Source organism: Oryctolagus cuniculus, chromosome 16, assembly GCF_051225735.1.
Source record: "Oryctolagus cuniculus isolate XC-2025 breed Fujian yellow rabbit chromosome 16, ASM5122573v1, whole genome shotgun sequence".
Lineage (NCBI taxonomy): Eukaryota > Metazoa > Chordata > Mammalia > Lagomorpha > Leporidae > Oryctolagus > Oryctolagus cuniculus.
In genome coordinates this window covers 56,865,097-56,890,463 of record NC_142882.1, presented here as the reverse complement: position 1 = coordinate 56,890,463, position 25,367 = coordinate 56,865,097, and the positions used below count along the sequence as shown (strand labels likewise).

The following is a 25,367-nucleotide window of genomic DNA, read 5'->3' as shown; positions in this document are numbered from 1 at the left end:
TCTGTCCCACTCTCAGGCTGTGTGTCGGAGGACCCGTCCTGGTAATTGGTATTAAAATATGATTGCTATGGCCACAGGATGAGGTAGGTTCATTGGAATATTCTGAGCACAAGCAAGAAGAAAATAAAGGACAAGTCATCCATTCCACAAATGTTTATCGTGTGCCCATCGTGTGTCTGCTGTTCTAGGTGTTGGGCCACGAGGATAAACAAAACTGAAAATGCCCTTGTCATTATGTAGCTTGTGTTCTACTTGGGCAGGTCGGGGGCACTGAAAGCAATAATGGGGGGTAGGGGGTGGTACAGCAGTGTAGTTGCCTTTTGGGATACCCACATTGCATCTTGGAATGCTAGTTCAAGTCTTAGCTGTTCCACTTCTGCTCAGGCTCCTGCTAATGTGTGTTCTAAAAGGCAGATGATGTTCCGAGTACTTGGTTCCCAGCCTCTAATGCGGGAGACACGGATATGGGAGTTCTGGGCTTCTGGCTTTGGCCTGGCTCAGCCCTGGCTGTGGTGGGTATTTGGAGAGTGAAACAACAGGTGGAAGATTGATAGTTTCTCTTTATTTCATTTACAAGAAAGAGAGCAAACAAAAAACCCTAATTAGATATAAATTATGTTAGATATTGGCAAACACTATAGAAAAGATAAGTCTGGGCAAGGCAGATGAGAATGAAGAATGAGGGTGCTGGGATTTCATAGAGGATGCCCTGGCCTCTGCCTTCCAATGCTTCTTCAGCTGCCAGTTAGGAGATGGTTACAATAATCTAGGTAAGACATGCTGATGGATTGGAGACAGCATAACAAAAACTATTGGTGCTAAATGATGATTGGCTTCTGATCTTGCAGATGAAACATATTCGGTGTAAAAGAAAGATGAGAGTGTCTTCAGTAATGAAGGGGTGAAGAAAGGCAAGAGGAGGAAGGGAGGGAGGGAGGCATGTCGAACACACACGGGGGCTAAGACTACCTTTAGGACTTCTCTGGAAGTCGAGCAAAGAGCTCCAGGATTTGATTGCTTGGATAGCCAGTGTGTGATTCTGGGTTCCCAGACGTGACTGGAACTTGGAGGCTGACTGTTTCTTTGACGATTAGACTGCTAATCCCACATTCCCTTTCAGTGAAGTTCTGCTTAACTCGCAGAGTGAATGTGCTGGACCAGTGGCCTCGACTTGGAAGGGAGATGGAAGTGACAGTGGCAGTGGAGTGATGATCTGGGAAGGGGGAACGCCTCATCTCCCTTTGTCCCTGGGTAATGGTGACCCGTAAGCTTTGGTTTACAGAGCACGAGTGTGACACATGAAGAACACATGTCATCATCCCCAACCCCAAGTCATACAACAGCCACGAATATTATTTGCATTTGAGTGCTTTATTATATTGGAATTGCAGTGATATTAACATTTGTACAAATGCACAAAATCTTGTCTCTTCTTGCTAGAAAGAGATGTAAAAATCTGACCTAGTCAAACAGTCTTAATGAATTCATTGTCCATTGGTAACAATAAATGTGTTCACGATGCAACAAAAAGCTTAACATAAAATTAACATATTAAATGCTGTAGCAAGTATTTACACGTATGTACCCCCAAATTTTTTTTTCCTTCCAATAAGGAAGGTGGTTGCTTTACAAATAGACAAACACACACAGTTGCTTTGCTGTTCATTACAAACACCCCCAAGTCCAGAACTTAAAGTGACAGCACCTTTTTTGGGACTTCCTTAGTTAACACTCACTTTTCACAGTGCTAAACATTTTCCGTGTTGTTAGGTTTTTGGACAATAGTCCTCATGCAATTGTCCTAGAACACTGTTTTTTGAACCGAACCATTTCTCTGGGCCTTTTCAAACGATACCAAACCCTGTGCCAGGGAGCATGCTTCAAGCCTGTCTTTGCTCCGAGACAAAGTCGAAGCGGCACTCTGCTGCTGCAGGTGTGAGTTAGCAGAAGGGAAGAGGGTGAGTAGGTCTTGGACGATGGCTGGATGGTTGGAAAGGCTCTTTTCCCTCCAGCCCCCTCCCGCGGCACTGCTGATACCTTTCACTACTTCCTGTAGTGTCTGGCATTGGTGTTTGCAAGGAGCAAATGAGACTCGAAGGAGCTTATTGTGCATAAAACTTTAATGATGCATTTACAACCAATCTATTCAGGTTCCACATTCTCAGTCCTGAGGCTAATTGATGGTATCATTTTTAAAAAGCATAAAATTATATAATATGAAGCTCAAAGTTAAAAGAAATTTTTAAAAATGACTTAAGAAGAGCTTTCTAGATGCTGGCTTCTAATGAGCTACATATTGTAAATTAGTCTAAATGTAACAGTTGGTAATTATCGATTTCTTTCTGATGATAAACTTGGAAAGGTATCAGAGTGCCACTTAAGAGTATTAATCTTTTAACAAATGCTGGCAATTTGGCCTTACTCACCTCTTCAGCTTGTGGTTAAATAGGTTTGTTTATTTTCTTTTAAAAATAGACAATTTATAAGGAAAAAATATATAAACACTCTTTAAATAATTTGGCTACAAGCATTACATCACTGAAACGTTCCACGAGAAATAGTATGATATTCTGAATGAACACACATTTCTACATTTCCACAACGTGATGAGCTAGGCGTTTTGTTTTTTCCACTTCTTTGTGTGTTTGTTTTGGTATAGGTTTTACTTGTAAGTTTATTGCTTCTGTGTCTTTTTCTCCTTCCTTAGGTTACAATTGTAAAACAGAGGTGCTGTCCTATATTACAAGGCAACATTGTATTCTTGAGACTTAGGAATGAAATTGATAGGGCCACTGTTAGTTCAGCAGCCTCCAACCATGGCTAGGACAGCGGTCAGATGTGCACTGAGGTGCACAAGAGTTAAGTCTCCTGGCTTATTCAGGACACTTTGGTTCAGAGGATGAGATAAAAAACTCTTAGGTGTGGCTTAGCTGCTGCCTCACATCGGTTGCATAATATAACATTAAAAAAAACCCACAAACTTGCTATGAATAAAAGGATCAGGAGTATAAGCCACACAGTGTACTGGCTCTTCTTGGCATTCTCGGAGTGGGCTTCCTCTAGGCTGATGGGAGAAAGAAGTCTTAGCTATGCTGCTAACGAGCGCACTCAGTTGTACTTGGTGCAGAGAGCCTGGAAGTATCTTACAGGGTGCAGCTCAGAGCCTTAGAGGAAAGGCAGGGGAGTGGGGCAGGGAGTGCAAAGGCAAGTTGGAGGACAAGGAAGAGGTTAGAAAGAGAAGAGCAATGGAAAGGGAGCAGAAAAGCTAAAGTGCAATTTTAAAATATAAATTATTTTCAAAGCAGAAAGATTCTAAATTGCTACAGTTCGCATAGGCACTGTTTTATTCAAATTTAAATGCGTTGTTTTCTTTCCTTTCTCAGATAAGCTGCATAATGGAGCTTGAATGGCTTAAAGCTACTGCATATTATTTGGGAAAGGACAAAAAGCACTAAGGACGCTGAATGTAGTGCAAGGCATTCCAGGAAATCGTGTGGGGTGGAGAGAAGCAGAGTGGAAGTTGTTTGTATGCTTCTGCAAGAAAGCTCTTCTAGTTCCAGTTAGATTCCCTTTAGCTGAACTCTGCTTCTTACATGAAAAAGCTTACTTTAAAAATGAAAAACAAGAAATAATTGTAAAAAAAGAAAACCTATTCAGAACGTAAATTTAAAAAAATAAAAATCCTTGATGTCTATGCACAGAGACCTAAGCACACATTCTACCAAATGATGAGCCACTCGAAACCCTGAAAAATGAAAATACACACAACCAGAGTAGTTTGTTATGAGCTAATAACTTTAAAAACAAGCAGATCCTACAGAAGAATACTGTTCAAATGGAATGTTTAAAAATAACATTTATTAATAAATATCTTATAAAATTCTAAATTAATAGATTCCTGTTCAAATTTTGCTTTGGTCCTTGAATTCCACTGTATACACACATACATACATATATATTTTCTTAGATGGTTTTTATTAACCAGAAAGAAGCACATTCTATCCTAACGGGATGACTAATTTTATAGCAGTTACTGATGCGGAAATCCCCCCAGCCAAGGACTGGTCTTTCACCATGGCTGGTTTATGATTTCAATGACAAACTCAACTAACACACTAACATTGGCTTAACTAACAGGCACCAGAAGCTTCACCATCGGCACCCCTCTCAGACCCACACACTGCATTTTATGTCAATGACGAGACAAGTGCCAAGAGTCACCCTATTCGCTGTAGCACGTGCTGTGACAGCCGCGTGGCCCCAGGGGCTGTGTCAAGATGGTGACTTCCGTGCACTGCTGTGAAAGTAGGAGAGAGATCCATGGGTCTGTAAAGGGCAAACATCCGACTGGCATTAAAATCAGTACATTCATCCACAGCTGGGCTTTTCACCATACCTGTCCTGGCATCATTGAGAAATGTGTCGAGGAGAAACAAAGATGCGGATGCCTCTGTGTGGGCAAGGGGTCCCCTGGTAGGAGTGGTCTCCAGTGTACCGAAGTGCTGAGCGCCCGCACAGGGGGCAGGGACTCCACAGGCAGAGCCTGGTGATAAAGGAAACCACACAGGGAGGAGGCGAGGCAGTGGCACAGTGACATCCTCTATGGGCTGGGCGCCCTCAAGGCCATTGCCACTGACTCAGAAAACGTACACGGATGACCAGTGACTGGTTGCAAGAGGAGAACGGGGAAGAAAGATGTTCTCTCCTACTGGCTAACGGTGTTGGGCCAGAAGGGGGAAGTTTTAGGCAGACTGATTGTTCTGTGATCGGGTGAAGACGGGACCTTTAGGCGAAATCCTCAACATTGCTAACCCTGGTACTGAGCTTGACAGTGAGCCTCCCTGTTGGGGAGTGCAAGAAATACTGACAACGGGCTGCGTTCTTGCTATACTGCATTTCCATTCTGCGAATGAACACACCTCAAGGCCCAGAGGCTTACAAGCAGGCAGTTTATTCTAATTCTAGGTTGAGGTCGGTTTGCTAACTTGTGTGCTTGGTTTGCCTACTTAGCATAAAAAACAGACATAATTGAGCTCTACATAATGCACATCAGTCAAACTGTCAAGTTGCTGAATTAAGAAAACTCAGGCAAGTTCTTCGCTGCCCAGGCTTTCAGTTTAACAACTAAGTAATTTTACTCAAGATGTAGAAGAGAAGTAACTAAAACGCAATTTTAGGGACAGGTCACCCGCGGGACATGGTAATGTTACCAGTGGATATTTAAAGAAGAAAATCCATTTCTTTAAGTGCTTTGCATGCAATAAAGAAAAGTTTCTGTTTACTCAAAACAAAACATAAAAAATTTAAAAAACCCAACAAACATACATTTCAATGCTTTGTTGTTTCTGGCAGTGGAGGGGCAAGAGGAGGGGGGATGTGTGGATGATCCCATGAAGGATTTTTTTTTTTAAATATCTGAGACAGAGCTATGAACGTTAACTTTTTTAAAGCAAAAATTAAATATTTCTTAGGAAGCCAGTCAGGTTAAACCTTTCAACTATTACTGCTGGAATAAAAAAGAAACAACTATGAATTCAGTATTTAGAATACCCGAAAATGATATGTTTGTCTAAAATACGATAGAAAATTCTTTCATTTGCATTCTTTTTTTTTTTTGCATTTTGACCATATATCTAAGTCTTAAGTTTCACTGAACACTCAAAACTGTCTTTTGAACACACTTGACACACAGAAAGACTGTTGATAGACATTGATTTAAAGAGTAAGTTATTTGATAAAACTGAAACTAGGTATAAAAATTACACTTCATGGCCTTCATATCTTCTTGTTATTTCCCTCCAAAATAGATTCTTACACTGTAGTAAGGGAAACAAGCACATCCTTCCCTTTTCTGAACCCTTATAAAAGCTATACTTTTGTAAAATACTGTTCTTGTAAAACACACACACACACACACACACATCAAGCATTCAATGGAGATGAAAACCAGCACCTGCCTAGACTTTAGGGAGGAACCTTGGCCCCTGTCGTTTGAGATGTGACATTACAACATGAGCACAGCACAATGGCTTGTGTGAAGGAGGCATGGCCGTGGTTTGGGGGTCTATCTGTTTTTGCTAATGGATTATGTCTGTGGAAGTTACTGGAAATAGAACTCAGAATTGTTGAAGAGTGGAGCAGCCTGTGCCAGACTCGGGGCTTCCCTTCAGCAGCCACAGGGCCCTTGTACTGTCGCGGAAGGCTAATAGCACCCAGTGAAAACGCAGGATTTTCTTTGTGTTTCTGCAGCTTGCTTACACCCACCTGAATGGCAAAGCCAGTTCCATAGGCTTAAGAAAAATAATAATAATAAATCTTAGGCTATTAGCAGCTGATGATTGAATAGTGTAATCTGTGTAGTGAATAGAGCCCTTCTGAATTATTATATAGCGCGTGGATTTTCAACAATATAGACAGGCCACATAAAACCAGTTGTAATTCCAGGGTGTGATGTTATAGCCTTGCATCTCAATTTGGACTTTCACAGTCAAGGCTTATAGAATTCCCTCCCAAGTGTCTCCACAGCTGGCATTTAACAGTGCTTCACTGTAACTCAACCACCTTTTATTTGCTCTGATTATTAAAAACATTAAATCAGGCACATTAAACATCTCCCAGTTACTATTTTTTGAAAAGCAAGAGTTGAATGAACTCCAGCTGTGGGTTACAGGCAAGTGAAGAAAAGCTAGGTCCACATTTTTGAGGTTTGCTTCTTTTTCTTTCTTTAAACATTATTTTCGTTGCATGCAATGCTAAAGGGAAAAACAATAAAACAGGAGGAAAGTCAAAATGAATAGCAAACAGGGAGCCTGAGGCCAACTGGAAATGGAGACGAAAACTGGGTATTTGAGCAAGTGGACCAAGAGGAGGGAGAGCGGGGCTGAGATGCTTCCTGATTTCGTTTGGACACTGATGGATCTTAACATTGTTTCTAGTCAAAGAGGGGAAGGCTGTGTGTGTATCTGGGATTCTGGTGAGAGAGCACAAACTCAACATGAGTTAGGATGTCACCAGATTCCTACCCAGGTACCTTAGATCTGTCCTACTTGACACCTAGCTATGCCTCATTTTGGCTAAAAGCTGTGGTTTCACAAGATTCCTTGTTTCAGGCAAAGGCTTCGGCTGATAAAAATGAAACCATGACTATATACAGAAAAGGTTCAGTTTATAAACAAATAACTGGTACCAGAAAATTGGAGAAAAGCACCAAAGCATTTCCCAAGCTGATAGATATTAATTGCATAACTCCCTTTTTTTCTTATATAACTAAATATAAAAGACAACATTTCCATAGTAACTATAAAAATGAAAGCCAGTCTTTGAAGGGCTGAGGAGTCTTCCAGGTTGGAGTTAATTCTAAAAATGCCCTTAAGAGAAAGGACGCGTGGTATGGTACAGGTCTTCTTAGAAGCAAGGCGTGGCCCATTAGTTTAAAGGATGGGATTCAGGTCTGTTCTGTGAGAGGTGAGCTGACTGAGGGTGGAGCTTCCCACGACCTCACTGACCGACGAGGACGTGGTGATGGTGTTATGCTGGATGACTTGCTGTTGGGAGCAGGCTGGGACAGGGCTTGGAGGAGGGCTACTCTCTGGACCTAGGAGAAAACACACACATACACACCGCAATATAGCTCGCTCTTGTGTGGATTTGCAAACTCTTCAGAAAAATGGTATTAGGTATTTACTTGAAATAGAAGCGTTTCCCACATTGGCTTCTGCAAGTTAATTTGAAGACTTTACCCTGGTGTCACCAAGCTATGCCTCTTCCCAATGTAGAGCTACGAGCAAAGCCATGCTTTCTATATCAGCGAAATGGGTTGATGTGTTTGTGACCTGGTATGTGAGCTAGCCCATCTTGTCTTTTCCAATAACCATACATCAAATGTGGAAAAATACTCACATGTGGTGGGAGAATCTGTGTTGCTCAATCTAAAAAATCATTTGAAAATAAATTGACCTTCAGTCAAGAATCCCTACTCCTCCCCGCCACCCCCTACTGAACTAGCATTTTATCGAATGACCCTCCAGATGCAGAAATTGGGGTCTAAGGAAAGGGATCCACTGATAAACAGAGGCCAGATCACTAGCTTTGTAGCCCAGGGACGAGCATATGGTGTATCCTGGGGTACTGGAGGCAATGTCCCCACCGCCTGGTTCCCAGCCCACAGAATTCTCAAGATTCTAAGTCACTGCAAGATGGTCTCCAGCAGACTCTCTGCTCACTGGCAACAGCATTGACATTGGGTAGAATTTTATAATGTTAAAGACAGGGGAAGTGTGGCCAGAAATTAGCAGGCGGTAGTGGCCATGGTGCTGGATAAGGATGAGAAAGAGGGATTCCCCCACCCCCCGTGGAATAATCTGGAAGCCACTCAAGAATTCTAGTGTGACATCTGTCTGGGAGTGCCATCTACACTTTACTTTTGCTCTTTCTATAAAATTCAAGGCAGAATTAGTGGTAAAACACTGGACACTCAAAGAAAAAAGTTGGTGACTTACTTAGATAGCCTTGGGATTCTTTTTGCATGGCTGTTATAGGACAATCTTTGTGTGTTAACAACAGCTGTTTCAGTTGGGCCACCTCGTTTTTCAACATGGACACCTCATTCTGTAAAGAGACATATTAAAGCCACATTGAGAAGATCAGAGAATAGAAACCCAGAGCCCCATGCATCTTCAACAAATTGGCAAATTTTTTTTGTTCTGCTACATCCAAATGGCTTAAAGACCATGATTTAGTAAGATTCTTATGAAAATCTGCAGCTTGCCTTTAATTTGGCCCTCACATTTACCAAGGGCTTACTGACGAGCTTGGATCTCAAGAGCTGAACCCTACAAAAATCACAGCACATCCATTAAGTGCTGGGCTCTGGAACCAGACAATGCAGGTTAGAATCCCACTCTAGACTTAGTGGGTGACACTCCGCAGGTAACATAATCCACCTGAACTCCAGCAACCTCACTGATAATGATGGGGGGATGTAAGTCTTTGTTGGGAGGGTTGAATGAGGCAACTGAATACAGAACACTTAGAACAATGCCTAGCACATGGCTTTCCTAAGTCTGGCAATGCTGGCTGACCCTGCCAACCAGGAGGAGGCTGTGACGTATGCAGTGGGAAGAGTTGTATGATAGGATTGGTGGCTTCAGAGTGCAATGCAATCAGAATGTACACACCCCCCATCAAAGAAGTTCCAGATGGCTTTAGTTGAGAAGGAAGCTACCACCTGACTGATGCCCACTTAGCTGGAGGCATGAAAAGACATGATGTACACACCCGTCATCTGCCGGGGGGACAATGTCAGCCCGGGGAGGCACATGGCAGTGCCACTCTGGGCCACAGTCAGATTACTTTGATCAGTTCATTAATTCATTTTAGTCTACAAACTCTTCTCCCCCTCAATATTAGGATGCTGTAGATCATGGTTGCCTTTTCCTTATTTATGCAAATAAGTGTCTCAGGGCTCTAGGCAGTAATTCACAAAGGCATGTTCATAACTTTGTAGAGTAATGTACTCGACATCTAATGTCTACAAATACCACTGTAGAATGGATAATTTGCTGCATTGTGCTTTCACTTGATAAAAGTAAACTGTGCTCTCTCCAATGAGCTGTTTTAAAAGTTGGGGTAACGACTATTCTCTCTGGCCACGGTTCTTGTGCAGCTGCCAGGCTTCTTACTTCACACATCGGAAACTTTGAAAAAGCGTGCATATAGAAAAGGGTGTTTAACAGTGGCTGTCGTTAAGTCATATCTACACTTGCAATATGAACTTGGCTTTTCAGGCATGTATTTATCACCTCCAAAAGTAAGTTTGGAGTTCTAGACATTACTTTAAGAAAAGCTGAAACCCATGTTAATGAATTTCTTCCATTTCAAAATTCACTTAAATACATCACAAGCAACCAGATATTCAGTAAAATTAATACCAAAGTAATAAGAATCTCATCTACAAAGGCTTTTCCAACTAGTTACAAAATAAAAAATGCCTATTTGAGAAACTGGCTTTAATGATGAATAAATGCCTTAACTGCATAGGAACATTGCTTTCCTACCTAAGAATGTTCTTGAAAGTGAATTGCGCCTGCCACCTCCCAATGAGCGTGATTGATAAGGGGCCTTGCCAAGTGACCTTTGGCAATCCAGGGTCAGTAAGACAACTTTATAGGACAATGTATTTTAGCCTTAAATGCTAATACTTTTCTCTCTGATTTTACACCTATCTAGATTCCCATAGCTGCCTTCATTTTCCCAGTTTCCCTTCTGCTTAAAATAGCATGCACGAGAAGAGACACTTTTAGACATTACATGAAAGCAATTTCTGATTAAAAACAAAAGGGGAAACTAAGTGTGTGTACGCATACAGGTGTGACTATATTTTTTGCCTCCGTGTGAAATGCCATGTTATTTGCATTTGGATTACAGAATAACACTTTTCTGAAGCCACCACGGTCCAGGCACTTGTACTCTGAGTAGAAGCTCAGCTACAGATAATGTAGACAATGATTCTTAGAAAATGGAATTCTAATATTCAGCAAATCCACACTTCTGCACTGTAACCTAGAAAACAGTAACCAGGGGGAAATATTAAACACAAAGCTGAGTTCTCGATGTTTCTGGAAGAACAAATGGATGGCCATCTTGGAGAGCCTACATTTAGACTCCATTTTTCCCCCACTATGTCAGGATCACAGTTTTCATTGCCTCTCCCTTACGAGAGCACTCTGGATTCCATTCTCTGGGTTTCTAGATTCAGTTGCAAGGAGTCCACTGCCTACGATAGGTGACACTCTAAACTGTTTCGCAATAATCCTTTCATAAAGCTGTTTTACTATGAAACAGAAGTAATCACAACTCTGAACAACATATGTGATGTTCTAGCCTATCATCAAGACCCCGTACAAAATATCTGACTTTGGTGGAATCTTGTCTGGAGATAACAAAACATTGTATTAATACATCACTATATTGTAGCTCTAGAAATCAAGGCCCCAAGAATTGTAAAGTTCTGTAAAATTGTAGAAACAGAGTATTGTGACAACTGATGACCACTTGAAAGCTATATGTGAGTATGGACCTGCTTCCTAAGGTGACATGCTGATAATAACATTAGTCATGTTATCTCACTGTAGCACAGCAAGTTAAGCCACAGCAAGGGATACCCACATCCCAAATCAGTGTGTCACTTGGAGTCTTGGAAACTCTGCTTCCAATTCAGCTTCCTGCTAAGGTACCTGGGAGGCAGCAGTGATGGCCCCAGTGCTCGAGTGTCTACCTCCCATGTGGGAGACCTGGATGGAGTTCCAGGCTCCTGGCTTTAGCCTGACCCAGCCCCATTACTGCAAGCATTTGGAGTGTGAACTGGCACACTGAAGATCTCTCTCTCTCTTTCTTCCTCTTAAGTGGATGAAAATACAGAAATTTTAAAAAATGAACACCCATTAACTAGAACAAAATTAGTCTCTTGTTTAGATTATACACAATTATGACGGTCCAAGGACCTTATTGTCAGAGATTAAAATAGAAATTAATGAGGTAGAATTTGGCAGGAAAAGGAACTCTCGACTGAAAGTTGAGAATAATAGGATTTGAGGGGGAGGCATTTGGTCCAGCAATTAAGACATTTCTGTGACACCCATGTCCCACGTTGGAGTGCCTGGGTTCAAGTCCCAGCTCCGGGTCCTAACTTCAACTTCCTGCCAGGGTACAGCCTGTGGAGGCAGTAGTGACAGCCCAAGTACTTGTTTCCCTGCCACCCATGTGGGAGACCTGGGTTGAGTTTCCAGCTCTCAGCTTTGGCTCTGCCCAGCCCCAGCTGTTGCAGGCATTTGGGGAATGAATTAATGAACAGGAGATCTTTTTCTGCCTCTCAAATAAAATATATAAAGATTAAAAAAATAATAGAACTTGAGTTCCCAAATCGTTGCCACAACCAAAGTTGTTTGGACTAGTCCTCTGTGTTCCTTCCAGAAAGATTTTTTTGTTTTGTTTTGTGTTGACTTTGTGAAAGCCAATTACCTAATGAAGGATTCAGTGTTGAACTGTATGTATTAAATACTTTTGATATTCTCATATCTAGCATTTCAGATCTTATATTTCCTAAGAGAGCCAGTTGTAGCACTGTTGGTACCTTAAATCTTATCAGAAACTCCAAAGCAGCCTTCATAGTTTAATTCTGGAGCAAAATGTTGTGTGTCCATGTATGTGTGGCTGGAGAGGGAGTCTACAGAGCCTTCCCCAGAGTCTGTAGGGGGTTTTGGCTTTAAAAGGGTCAACAATCTCAGCCTTATAGAAAGAAAGAATTGGGTGCTTTGATGCACGATTGTCAAAGATTTCTGAATGAAAGCCTGGATGGTGCAGGCAATGCACAAATGCTAGACTCCATTTTATGTAAAACTCCTTTTCAAGGTAACATAAGTAGAATCACCTTGAATTCATTTTGGAGGAGAAGAGCCAGATAGCAAATGTTTTTACATGCACGAAAGGAAGCAAATGTGGCCTGCAAGTCTGGAAGGGAAATAAAAGCCAGGACTTCCGGAGGCATTTTCTTCCTCTGAATTACCTTGCTTTATGACTCTAGGAAAATCACCAATATTTTTATTCCCCTATGTAGGAATAAATAATAGTCCCAGGTTTTAACATACAAGTACTTTGCAAAAGCAAAGTATTTAATAAGTATTGATTCTCTTGCTGAGATCAACCCTTCATTTTTTTTTTTTTTCAGTTTTCTAAACCAAGTTGGGTTTGTTACTCAAAAGCAGTTTGCTATTTAAGTAGAGAAGATCGGAGAGTGGATCCCTCTGGACCGAGGTATTTGTAGACCTGTACATTCAATACTATAGTAACGCCTTAGGCAACCAGTATCAGAGATCCCCAGTAGCTATCTGTGCATTAAGCAGTAGTTACTGCCCCAAAAATGAGTTCTACGATACACCCTCTTTCCTTTAAAAAAATTTTTTTTTTGTAAATTATCTGAGATCCAGTTTGTTCATTCAGAAACAAAGGACTTTGGGTTTCTCAACAGTTCCCATCTGGCCTTTTCTCTTGCCAAGTCCCAGACCTGGGCTCCTGTGTCTAAAATTGCAGCAGCAACTTAGACCATGTGTCTGTGCGGTAAATGAGAAAAGCAATTATTTCCGTGGGTGACCAGATGATTCCCATATCCTCTGTGGAGCACAAACGCTCTGCTGAGGACCACACCAGCAGCTGGTGGATTTGCAGCCGATCTTGGGCGCCGTGGTTTGAGAACTCTGTAGAGTGAGAGATCCTCAGGTGGTGGCTTAGGTCACCAGGAGACCTGCGTGAGCCCTCATGCTGCCATCCGCTGAGCATGTGCCATTGAGAAGATTCTTGATTACCTTGACCTCAGCATCTCCCTCCATAAAATGTCAGGTGGGGCGGTTTCTAACGTTTCTCCCAATTCCTTCCTATGCCTGTGTTGCCCTCTTGGGCAGATATTTATCGTAGGACTAGGAAATGAAGTCTGGGAGTTTGATTTTGTTTTCTTAGGTCTGGTTTTTCCAATTGAATCTCTGCAGCCTAACCAGAGGGTTCTATGCTGGGAAACAACTCAAAAGTGGCAGCTGGCCATCCAGACCTTGGATATTCCATTTGGCTGGAGTTTGTTTGCTTAGCACCTTCCATTTCTGTTTACTTAAAGCTTGGCTCACTGCGCCAGCCTCAGGAGAGACACCTTTTTCTTTTGACAGAAGTCCACTGAGAGGGAAAGGGTCACTCAAAGGTAGCCGAGTCCACTGCCCCCTGTCCAACACCGCAGGGCAGGAGCAGAGCACCCGCATCGCTGACAGCTCCAGACAGTCGAGGCTTCTGTCCCCCAGAGGCAAGGCCGTGCCTGGAAAATACCAACAGTTCAGGCTTTGCAGAGCTTGCCGCTTCCTGTGTCAGGGATCTCCAGACCAAAAAAGATTGGTGCCTTTCCCATGGCTTCAGTAGGAACTTAACTAGGTTATTTTCTGGTTTGGAGGAGTTCAAGTGCTATTATCTCTTTTCCCAAGCCGTTTTGGCTCTAAAGAAAGGTAAGAAATGGCAAGAAAACAGTGGATGAGTGTCTAGTAAAGGGTAGGTTGACCTGAGTGTTTCACAGAAGCAATCATAAATACGTGCACGGCCACTCATCGACACATTTGACCTCCGAGTCAGCTGGCTGCTTTCCACGCTGGCTGTCCGCAGGGAGCCGTCCAGGCTTTCGTGATCAGTCGATCCCCTGGAGTGAGTCTGCAAGGGCTCATTTTAGTTAAAACCGACGAAAAGCGCTGGTGGCATCTGTTCCGTGTCAGCTGGCTGCTCACGGCTCCTTCTGTGAGGCAGTGGTTCTCCACCTCGCTCAGTTCTGCACCGCCAGCCCTTCCCCACCCAGGGGACATCTGGCAACATCTGGAGACTCTTTCATTGCCACAACTGCAGGATGTGCTCCTGACTTCTCAGCGGCAGAGGCCACCGATGCTGCTAAGTGTCCTACCAGGCACAGGAATGACCAGGGCCAGAGATCAGCAGTCTCCCACCAACCTCAGAGCTGGGAGCAAATACCTAGGTCCCCCACTCCTGTCACAGCAGAGCTGCTACTGCCGTATTTGCTAGGTTCACATACACCAGCGTGTTCCCAGACGTAATGCATCTGTGCCAACGAACTCATTTTCAAATGATTTCACTTTGCCCCTACCACTGACGGCTGTGAAACTGTGGTTGGATATTCCCGCTGGAGATTTCAATATCCGTCAAAATAAGACTATGACTGTTACCATTAAAAGTGCTTCTCCATGTTTTTCCTGAAAGTTTTTCAGGTATGCCTGTGCCCGCCAGCTTCTACAAGTGGCTTTCAGGGGGTTGCAGGGCAGCCATGCCCCTGCGGGCTTTGACTCTCGCAATCAGAGCACTGCCAAGTGTTGTGCAGCCAATTCTTGAACACCCCAGGGATGGAGAGCTCCTCCTTGTATTCAACAGACAGTTTGAGTGTAGAGACTACGCGAGAACCAGGGCACAGATACTAAGGGGAGTAATGAGACACAGTCCCAACTGTCGAGTAGCACAAACCAGCAAGCAGGGGAATCCTTGGCCTACTTCCCTCCACAGCTGCTACGTATTCCCACACATCTAGCACACATGGAATGATAGATTCTGCAGGGAAAGCAAACCTCCATAAAATCCGTAAAATTCAGCCCACAGATAGCTAAACCTTCCCTTGTATGGGTTCAGTTTGTACATTGGATGCTGCAAGGCTCTGTTTGATGGAGTTAAATCTGCAGAGGCATGGGGGCTTTGGCAGCCTAATTGCTCCTCTCGGAGGCTGCACAGAGAACCAGGTAGGGCAAGAGGGTGATGACGCCCTGTGAACCAGCAAGGTGCAAATTCTCCCTGCTGGGGGCACTTTACTCCCTACCCAGTGCTCCCTGGGGAGTCTCTCAGTTCCCAGACCAAGTACTGGGCTCTGTGTCAGACACTGGCTGCTAAGCTCTGGACTGTTTGTCACATGTCTAACTCGGCAGCCTTTTGGGAGGGGAAGTGAATGGTGTGCTTTTAATGTCTGAATGAATGCCCTGAACTGCATTATTTGTATGCCATGGGGTCTGCTGGAGGGGCCTTGGGAACCAGACTTTCTCCCCCTTCTCTGACACTCCCAGAAGTGGCCCCATGCTAAAACGTCCCCAGCTAAGCCACCTATGAAAAACAAGACTCAGGCAACATTGAATTCTTGGATCTGAAAATGACAAGGAAACTTGCCTGTTCTTTCAGAGTGCAAGGATAACCATAAGCCTGCCTTGTTAGCCTGGTTCCTTCTAGAACAGAAGGAATCACATATAAACCAAAGCAACTCCCTCAGCCTGGTGGGTAGAAACACGGCTGTTCCCGGGTGAAGATTTCCTGTGCACCAGGCACTGTGCTAACTGCTTTGTAGACATGAGGTCACTTATTCCTCTTAAAAGCTCTATAAAATGTTTTCTTCCCATTTTATGGATGAGAACCCTGAGGTTAAACTCGGCAAGTCGTTGCCCAAGCAAGGTCTAGAAGTCTGTGTGATGGAGGTCTGTGCTCCCAGCCCTCTTAGAGTTAGCTGGCAAGCCCACCCGCCTCCAGGCAGAGGGCCTGGACACTGAATAGGTCATTTTGTGGAGTGGCCCAGAATTAATGCCTGGCCAGGAGCAGACCTGCAGTGCCTCTGGGGCTAAGCATGTGGCATGACAGCTTGGGTCAACAAGTGCCTGTGGGCTGGCAGCGCCAGCTATGCCCAGGGCCTTTGGGGTCCCAAAGGAGAGAGCCAGTGGCCGGCACCTGAAGCTGCATGTTTGTCTGGGTGAGTTCTTCTGCTTTCTTTTCCAGTGACATCACCCAGACCTTCCTCTTCTGTCTGCAGCGGGTGGCGGCCGCCCGGTTCCGTTCCAGAAACTTCCGCCGCCTCTCATCAGGATCCTCGTCCACCACCCTTCGCCGGCGCCCCCCTGTGGGCTGGGGCTGTATCGTCTGGGTGGGCTGCATCTGTTGCGTTGCTGGTGAGACCTGTAGGGACAGGGGGCGGCGATGGGTGAGGGAGGAAAGATAAACAAAGAACAACAACAACAAAAAATCCTACGCCAGGTGTTAAATTGCAGAGAATAAGAAAGTCACTTTAGTGACTGTATTTTAGTCTGTATTTTGGCGGATACAGAAACGACTTGTGAAAAGATGTGCTCAGAGGAATTTTTCCTTGTGGTGCTGCCCAAATCATTGTACAGGAAATATTTAAGATGTGTCTACAAACTTTAAAGCCCACCTGGCATTGTGGTGCGGTGGGTTAAGACTCCATCACCGGCATCCCATATCGGAGCGCAGGTTCTAACCCTGACCTCTCCCTACTACTGCACCTGCGCAAGTGCTCGCTTGGGCTCTGATCCCAATGTGGGAGACGTGGATGGAGCTCTGGACTCCTGGCTTTGGCCTGGTTCAGCCCCAGCCATTGCAGCCATTTGGGGAGTGAACTGGCAGAGGGAAGCTCTGTCCCAGCCTCCCCCACTCTCTGTAACTCTGCCTTTCGAATATGTGAAAATCCGACAAGTTTGAAGTAGCCAGCAGATGGCTAGAGTGTGAAAACAGAGATGGCAGGGCCATTATCCCAATACTGACGAGTCACCTGCCCGGTGCCCCTTTCTCCGGGCACGGAGGCCACTCTTCGTTCTAATGGTGTTGCAACCACGTTTCTAGGACGCACCGCTGGATTTCGTAGCCACTGTGGCCCTATCCTAAGGGAAGGCAGTTGCAATCATGATCTCAGGGTCTGAGAACAGAGGCCTAGCCGGGCCCGCACATTACAGAAGGGTCTGTTCGCTCCTCGGAGCTCCACAGTGGCAGGAGGGAGGGAGCAGGGCCTCTGAGGGGCATCCATGGATGCGCAGGGCGGCCAATGGAGTGCTGCGGGCTGCATGTGGGAGACACTGAGGCTGGTGGTGCTTTGCTGTGTTTGTACACTATTAGGAAGTCCTAGGAGTGGCCGGCCACTTTATTAAAAAGGTTTACTGTGCTTATAGGTGCCTCGTGAGGTCTGCGCGGGACCGAGCACCATCTAAGGTTTGGGAGACCCCCATACGGGGCTCTCTGTGCCTTGGTGAGGCAGACACACACACGGCACCTTGTGAAATCTGTGCGACTGACTCTTTATGTGTCTGGACACCTAATGCTCTTTCCTCCGCCCTCCTCCCTTCCTCTCAATAAAGGCTGTTTTTCCTCTCTCTCTCCCATTTCTCAGTCACTCAGGTTTATGACTGTAATACCTATAAAGCTGTTTTACAAGAGACATTTAACCTACAGAAATAACAGGCAAAAAGTTTTAAAAATGGAGCCTGACAACCCCTTCTGCCACATTCCCACCTTGTGATTGAAATCAATCAGAATGACTGTAATTGCACTAAGAATGACTCTGGGCTGACATCAGCTGGGCCAGGGTGATATATTTTCATCCCAAACGGTATCAAACTTTCTATTGCTAACCGCAGAAGACTCAGGCTGAACACTGAGGTTGGACTGTATCTCTTAATTTGATTTAGAGCAAAAGTGGCGGTGCTTTTTTTTTTTTTTTCCCCTCCCGATCATAGAGGAATAACAAATCAATTGTCTAAGGGCTCGGTCACCGGCATGGCTGGTGAAGATATGGTGGGTGGTAGTGGCAAAGCTTCAGCACTTGTCATTTTAGATGCTAGCTCATCTTCCTACCGCCAAGCACAGCATCAGGAGGGAGTGTGCTAAGTGCCTGGCGAGTGTTGATTTTACCATTTCTTTCTGTGAATCAGTGATCTCTCATAGCCGGCCCTTGACAAGACTTGCAAAGGCTAGACAGCTAGTTTATCTCCAGTGCAGAGACCTCATTTCCAAAACCATAGCCTCCGATTCTAGCTTCAATCAACCTTTCCTCTGTAACACTTGTGCTTTCAAAGGGGCTAAGTGATGTTTTTTCATGCTGTTTATGGTTTACGACGTGCACTGGCTAAAAGAAATTTCTGGTGGCCATGGAGTGACTCCATGACTCGGAAATTACATCCTTACATGTTGGAGGCTCATGAGAAGCTAGGAGACATTGCAACCTGAAACCCTAACACCAGAATTCATGCCCCTGGTAATTACTTATAATTAGCTTGTCTTCAAAATGAAATTTTGGGGGCCAGCAATGTGCTATAACAGGTGGAGCCACTGCCTGAATTGCCAGCATCCCCACATGGGTGCTTGTTTGTGTCCTAGCTGCTCCGCTTCTGATCTGACTCCCTGCTAATGGTCTCAGAAAGGTGGTGGACGGATGGCCCAGGTGTTTGGGCCCCTGCCACCCACATGGGAGACCTGGAGGAGGCTTCCGGCTCTTGTCTAGCCCTGGCCATTGTGGCCATCTGGGGAGTGGACCAGGGGATGGAAGAGCTCTCTCTCTCTCTCTCTGTAACTCATTCAAATAAATACATTTTGTTAAAAAATGAAATTTTCTTGGCATAGATAAAAAGTTTTGTTTAAAAATAATAAATGATGGGGCCACTGTATTGGCACAGTGGGTTAAGCAGCCACCTACATCTCATATCGGATGCCAGTTCTGGTCCTGGCTGCTCGCCTTCCCAATCCAGCTCTCTGCCAATGAGCCTGGGAAGGCAGCAGAAGATGGCCCAAGTGCTTGGACCCCTGCCACCCACAGGGGAAAGTCAGATGGAGTTCCTGACTGCTGGCTTCAGCTTTGCCCAGCTGGGGCTGTTGCAGCCATCTGGGGAATAAACCAGTGGATGGATGATCTCTGTCTTTCTCTAACTCTGCCTTTCAAATACAGAAGTCTTTAAAAATAACAATCATAATAAGTAATTTCAAAATGACAGAATAAATTCTAAGTCATCCTGGAATCTGAGTTGAGAGAACCAGAAAAGATCTCTACTCTCTGAACTCAGTAATCAGCCAAGTTCATACTTTCACAGTGGGATTTTCGAATCCTGTCTAAATGAACTTGTTCCAATTTTAACAAGACCGATGTGGATTCTTCCCTTTTAGTATAGGATAAGAAAGCAACTGTTTGTGCAGCTAATTATAATTGCAATAAAGTAATTGCATATACAATTGGCCACTTACTGACTTGAAACAGAGGACAACTGGCTAATTGGTGCTTAGCTAATGAATGGCTTTTACATTCAAAGCACTGTTAAAGTTGTTTGTGTAACAACTTGCCCATAAAAGCAACCAAACCCTGATGCTCTTCTTCTCCATAATAAATAAGTACACACGCGAATTGGTTTGCCTACCTTTTACCTTGTAGTTTTACTTTCCCCGTTTATAGACAGGTATGGTATTTCAGTGAAAATGTGACCAAAAAGGTAATCCAGACAGCATTTTATGGCTAAACTACTTGTTAAAACTTTCATGAAATTTGGCTAACACATTTTGAAGACAGTGTGTAGGCTTTGCATAGATTCTCTTACTCAATTCTTGTAATCTAAGAGCCCACGAGCCTAGTTTGTTGTTGTTACCCCCATCTTGCAGATGGAAAAACTGAGGTGTAGGAAGACTTTTTTTTTTTAATCTGCAATCATATAGCAAGAAGGATATGAAAAAAAAATTGCTTCCTTACTCTAGAGCTCAGTTTTCACCGGCCATAAAGAGCACCGCTATGGACTTGGGCAAAGTGAGTTTATCTAAAGAACAGCCTGGGGCTGCCTATGGCTGACTGCTTTGTGGATGGTGCGTGGCAGGGCTGTTCAAGAGCCACCTGGTGTAAAACCAGTTCCTGAACGTGGACGCGCCTCTCCTCTTGGCCTGGGTGACGTTACAGCTGCTGGTCCCCCAGCCTCCTTTCGCTTTCGTCTCAACACTGGCTTGTGCTCTCGCCGCTCCCGGTGACTCTCCACCCTGGGATTTGGCCTGATCCTCTGCAGAACCCGCTCTCTGCTCCCTCCAACGCACTTCACAGTGGGGGAGAGGGCTGAGTCACCTCTCTGCACAGCACCTTACACCCTACTGTATCCATTCCTGGGCCGCCTGGTCTACCTTGAATTGCTACCCTTTCGATTCTTACCATCAACTCTTGGTAAAAAGACAACCCATTATATTTAACTCCCATTTCACAGGGGGCAAAATTAAGTCTTTATGATGTTATAAAGCAGAGCAGTTAGACTCAGGGTTAGAATTAACTTCTATGATTGTTCTCATATTTCCTCACAAGCTTAAATTCTCTCTAATCCTCTGATTGGTGTAACTTGGTTTAGGTCTAACCTTGTAATATACTGCAAAAAAAAAAAAAAAAATCATCGATTTGGGATGACATAAAATTTACATTTGACCCTAAATGAGACCTGAAGTTTATTTGTTGGTGGGTTTTGGAACTCGTGCCTCCTAGGCAATGAACAAAGCCTTCCAGGATGTTAGCTGGAACACGTGGCCTTGTCAGACCAGGCTCCCATGATGAACCTTGCCTTAGACCTTGCGCTGTTAGCACGAACAAGAAGGGGGAAAGAGAGCACGAAGAGGCCTACCTGTGCTTGGTTGCCGGTGTGCAGGGGCGGGTGTGGCGAGGTCTGGTGATGTGCTGGATGTGCGTGGAGGTGGGAGTGGGAGTGATGATGGGGGTGGTTTTGCTGGTGGTGGGGCTGCGGGTGAGGATGGTGCGCTGGGTGCTGGTGCTGGTGTGGGTAGGGGTGGTGGGGAGGCAGCGTCTGGTGCTGGTGTGGGTGGGAGTGCATGTGATGGTGCGGCGCCTGGTCCTGCCGGGAACCCATCATTTCCATCACGTGGCCCATGGTGTTCATGTTCCCGTTCGCCATGGCAGCCGGGTGGTGAGTCAGTGCGGCCTTCAACCTCTGGAACAGAACAGAAAGGAACAGAACAGGGGGTCACTGAGGTCAGTCATGTCCACGACAGGCATGTGGAAGTGCAGGGACTCGTTTCTTCAGTTCCACAGTATTTCGTGGGACTCTCGTTCACATTTTCTGTTGGTAACAAGTAGCTTTTGTATGAACTTCCTATTTTCTTACATATTGTGGTAGGTAGGGCACGGCGTGTCACAGCCAGTGCACTGGATGTCCTATCACAATGTATGTGTTCTACTAAAAGGTATTTCCTACCATTCAATACCATGTGGATAGTCAAATTCAAGTACAAACCAAACAGACCCCTCCAGTATGCCAGTGGACCTAGGGTCCCCATGATCTTAAGAATGAAAGTTTGCTTCAGATTTGGGAATGCAGGCAGCGTCCTCGGGTTAGGTCAGGGCTTGCACTTAGATTTAGTAATTCACTCGTTCTGGGGGCAAGGGCTAGGTCTTTTCCATTTGTTACCACGGTATTTCTCATGGTCCCTCCTGATAGTCTACTTTTTCTCAGACACCAAGTTCCCTCTGACTTTAAGAAAGTGAGGGAAGTAGGCTTGCATGGAAGATGGCACATCTTAGATGGCTACGCCAACAGGCCGGGGCTGTTTGTTAACACGAAAGCATTATTAATTAACAGAGATGCACCCAGATAATGTCTACCTGCAATTTTTCTGGAAAGAACAAGATAGGACTTTTAGCACTGTGGGCTTTACTCTCTGTCCCAACTACTGGACTCTGCTATTGCAGCTCAAAGGCAGCTGTGGACAATATGGTCATGAATGAGCAGTGTATGTTCCAACCCAATGTTCTTTAGGGACAGGAAACCACGTGCCATGAAATGCCATTCTGCTTTTGATTTTTGTTCCTCAATCATTAAAATGTAGAGAGTATTCTCAGCTCGAGGGCTGCACAATGCAAGGCAGTGGGCCACATTTGGCCCGGGGCTGTGGTTTGCTCAGCCCATTCTAGCTTAGACCCAGTGTCTTCCAAATGGTGTTTTCTTCTGCACAGCCGATTAGCATCCTCCCCGGAGGGGCCCAGCGTGCTAAGTAGTGTCTAATGGACTCTCTCCTTGGCAGTGTATCTTCTGCAGCGATCGCGTGATTGGCAAGCTCTCCCTGGCTTCCTGAAGTGTTCAGTGGGAGACTGCAAGTCCCCAACTGATTTGTGATCTTGGCTGATGGACGGGCGTGCTGTGCAATCACTGCGAAATCCAAGAGTCGCCCTTCAGGAGGAGCAAAGCCCTGCGCTCTAGCCTTGTACAACAGCAAAGACTCTTCACCGTGAATGATTTTTCCCAGTCACACTCCTGAAAAATGCCAACTCAGTAATCAGAACCTGTAGTTCAACATAAAGAGCAGAGGAGGAGGATGGCAGGCAGTCTGAGCGAATCCTCTAAAGCGGTTTCCCATCCCGAAGCAGAGGCCACTCCATCTGCCTGCTTCCTTGATGAGCAACAGCCGCGGCATGACAGCTCCTGGCCTTCTGAGGAAGAGAAGCTTCCGGACTCCCTGGGAAAGATCTGATGCTGGGTGCTGTGTTTGCTAAACAGAAGAGTGAACAAACACTCCTCCTCTCCAATGGCTAGAAATGATTTCATTGTTTGTATAAAAATGCTCATTATGAAAAATTTAAGCAATGCCTACAGTGCAATGAAGTCAGCCACAAATGTGCCAAATGCATTGTTTACATTTAGTGTGTGAACAGCACGCCAGACAACTCCCAATATGCATCCGTAGATACAGAAGAACAAATAGAATAATTTTATAATAGGATCATAATACATTTTTAAATGTTTGACTACCGTATGGTAAAAAAGTCAAAATTTTTGGGCCTCAGCTGTGTTTCTATATCCCAAGAAAAGTTTCTAGATGATAACATAAGGATGGGAAAAGTATGGAAAAAGGTTAGGTTGACATCATTTTTAAAACCAACCTATAGGATAATCTCGATCAGCTTCCCAAACTCCTCTTCATACAGTGTGTAGTTTTGAAAAAGTCAACTCCTGTAAGACCACTGGGTGAAAAAGTCAAAGCCGGCTGCCTTGCCTTCTCCCCAGAAGCCCCAAACCCCACTTCTCGGCTGTAAGAACCATGTATCTTCCAATATTGACTTAGCATTGTTGAGAGTATGCTTGCACCTGGTCTTTTTAGGATAGTTTTCTATCCTGCTTTTTGTCATGTAAATAATGTACCTCTGACATCTTTCTACCAGTAAAGGTAGATCATTGTGGCATTTGGCGTATCACAGTACCTTAGCTGGATACTGGCTCCTGCTCTGCCTTCTGATTCCAGCTTCCTGCTAAGGTGCACCCTGGGAGGCTGCAGGTACTTGGGTCCCTGCCACCCAAAGATGGAGTTCCCAGCTGTGGCCTGGTCCAGCCCCGGTCGTTTCAGGAGTGAATCAGTGGATAAGAGTTTCTCCCCTCTCTCTCCCTTTCCAGCAAAATAAATGAATGTTCACTAACAGAAGTGAGCAGCAGGAATTGAGCATTCGTGCTGTGCCAGACCTCATCCTATGTCGTACAGACATTAACTCCCTAATTTCAGAACAAAGCCGGTAGACTAGAAGGGAAGCCATGGACTCACACTCTGCCCCTGGAGACAGCGATGTGTGCTACTTAACAGGAGTGAAGATGCCATTCATACTTTGCCAAAAAACAGGACTAAGTTGTGCTACGCTACCTTCCCACCATCCAATGGAAAAAGCAGAAGGAAAGAATTTACTGGATGCTGAACTTATATTTTCGGAATGAGTGAATGCAATGTTGGGGATGCAGTGCGGATGCAGCATTTTCACTTGGGTTGGGCTCACGGCAGGGCCTCTTTGCACGAGAGGATGTTGTTAGTTCACCCAGGTTAGCAGCGTCAACAGCAGTCCTATAGGCAGAGGAGCTGACAGTACCGTCAAAGGAGCTCCCTGCCCCACACCTGCCTGCCCTCCAGAAAATGACAGAAAAGAAGCCGTAGATGTAAGTAAAAGGAAGGCACACTGATTTTCTCTTGATATATTTTCTGCCAAGATGTGGCATGGAAATTTGCAACACTGCTCAGGAGTAGGTCATTCTATTGTCCCCTTTACTGCTACAAACGACTTTTCCACCTTTAATTAGGAGCAAATACCACGGCCTAGATCTTCATCTCTCAAATAATTAGCTTGTACTGTTAAGGAAAATTACTTGATGGCCGCAAGTCTATTCTTGCATGCTTCACACCGAGACGGCAATACTGAGCAGTGCTTATAACATTCCACTTAACTATTCTATTTATTGGGCTTTGCCGAGGTGCCAGATGTGGGGAGCAATCCGGACTAGACTAAGTTACTCGAATTAGGACTTATTCTATGCATCTGCTCTCCCACAATATGGCGCTGGGAGAGAAGTAAACAGCTTCCGCACAGCTGCCTCCAGTTCAACCAATTAACTGTAGGACTTGCTCCTGATTGGAGAGCAGCGTACTCGGCGTGTGGGCAGCCGAGTTGGGATTGGCAGAGAAGGACTATAAAGGAGGAGAGAGACGGCATGTACCAGGAACATCTATGGGGAACATCTAAGGGAACCCGTGCAGCCCCCAGAGAGCCGGCCGGCGGTGTGCCGCTCCCCTGCGGAAGTGGGGAATGTGGCCAGGGGGAACTGCCCTTCCACGGAGGTGGAAGGGATAGTAGCCAACCCGGGAAGAACCAGCAGCAAACCCGGGGAGGGCCGAGCAGACGAAAGAACAGCGCAGGGTTCAGTGTCGTTCCCCCACGAAGAGGGGGAGCGACATAATGGTGCCGTGACTCGGATAGGAAACCTAGGAGGGAAGAAATGACTCGGATAGGAAACCTAGGAGGGAAGAAATGACTCGGATAGGAAACCTAGCTCGGATAGGAAACCTAGGACGGATAGCAAACTTAGGAGGGAAGAAACGGGAAGAAATGGGAAAATACCGGAGAGAGAAACTAGCAAACAGCCTAGGGAAAAGCCGGACGAAAAAGGAGCCGGAAGAAGCTATTGAAAGCCTAGGCATAGACTCGAAACAGCCTAGGGAAAAGCCGGACGAAAAAGGAGCCGGAAGAA

At 45.0% G+C, this 25,367-nt stretch overlaps 1 protein-coding gene across 13 annotated transcripts in view; it reads right to left on the bottom strand.

Annotated features, from left to right (window-relative positions):
• Positions 1-1,352: 1,352 nt before the first annotated feature.
• CREB5 (cAMP responsive element binding protein 5) overlaps positions 1,353-25,367 on the bottom strand; it is a 426,900-nt gene continuing 402,885 nt past the window's right edge. For all 13 annotated transcript variants that reach the window (XM_051853248.3, XM_051853251.3, XM_089316046.1 and 10 more), the window contains 4 exons: positions 20,976-21,299; positions 16,288-16,512; positions 8,499-8,607; positions 1,353-7,594 (listed from right to left, as the gene is read on the bottom strand). In XM_051853248.3, coding sequence (XP_051709208.1) covers positions 7,431-7,594; positions 8,499-8,607; positions 16,288-16,512; positions 20,976-21,299 — 822 coding nt within the window. In that variant the 3' untranslated portion in view covers positions 1,353-7,430. The remainder of the gene's footprint in view (positions 7,595-8,498; positions 8,608-16,287; positions 16,513-20,975; positions 21,300-25,367) is intronic.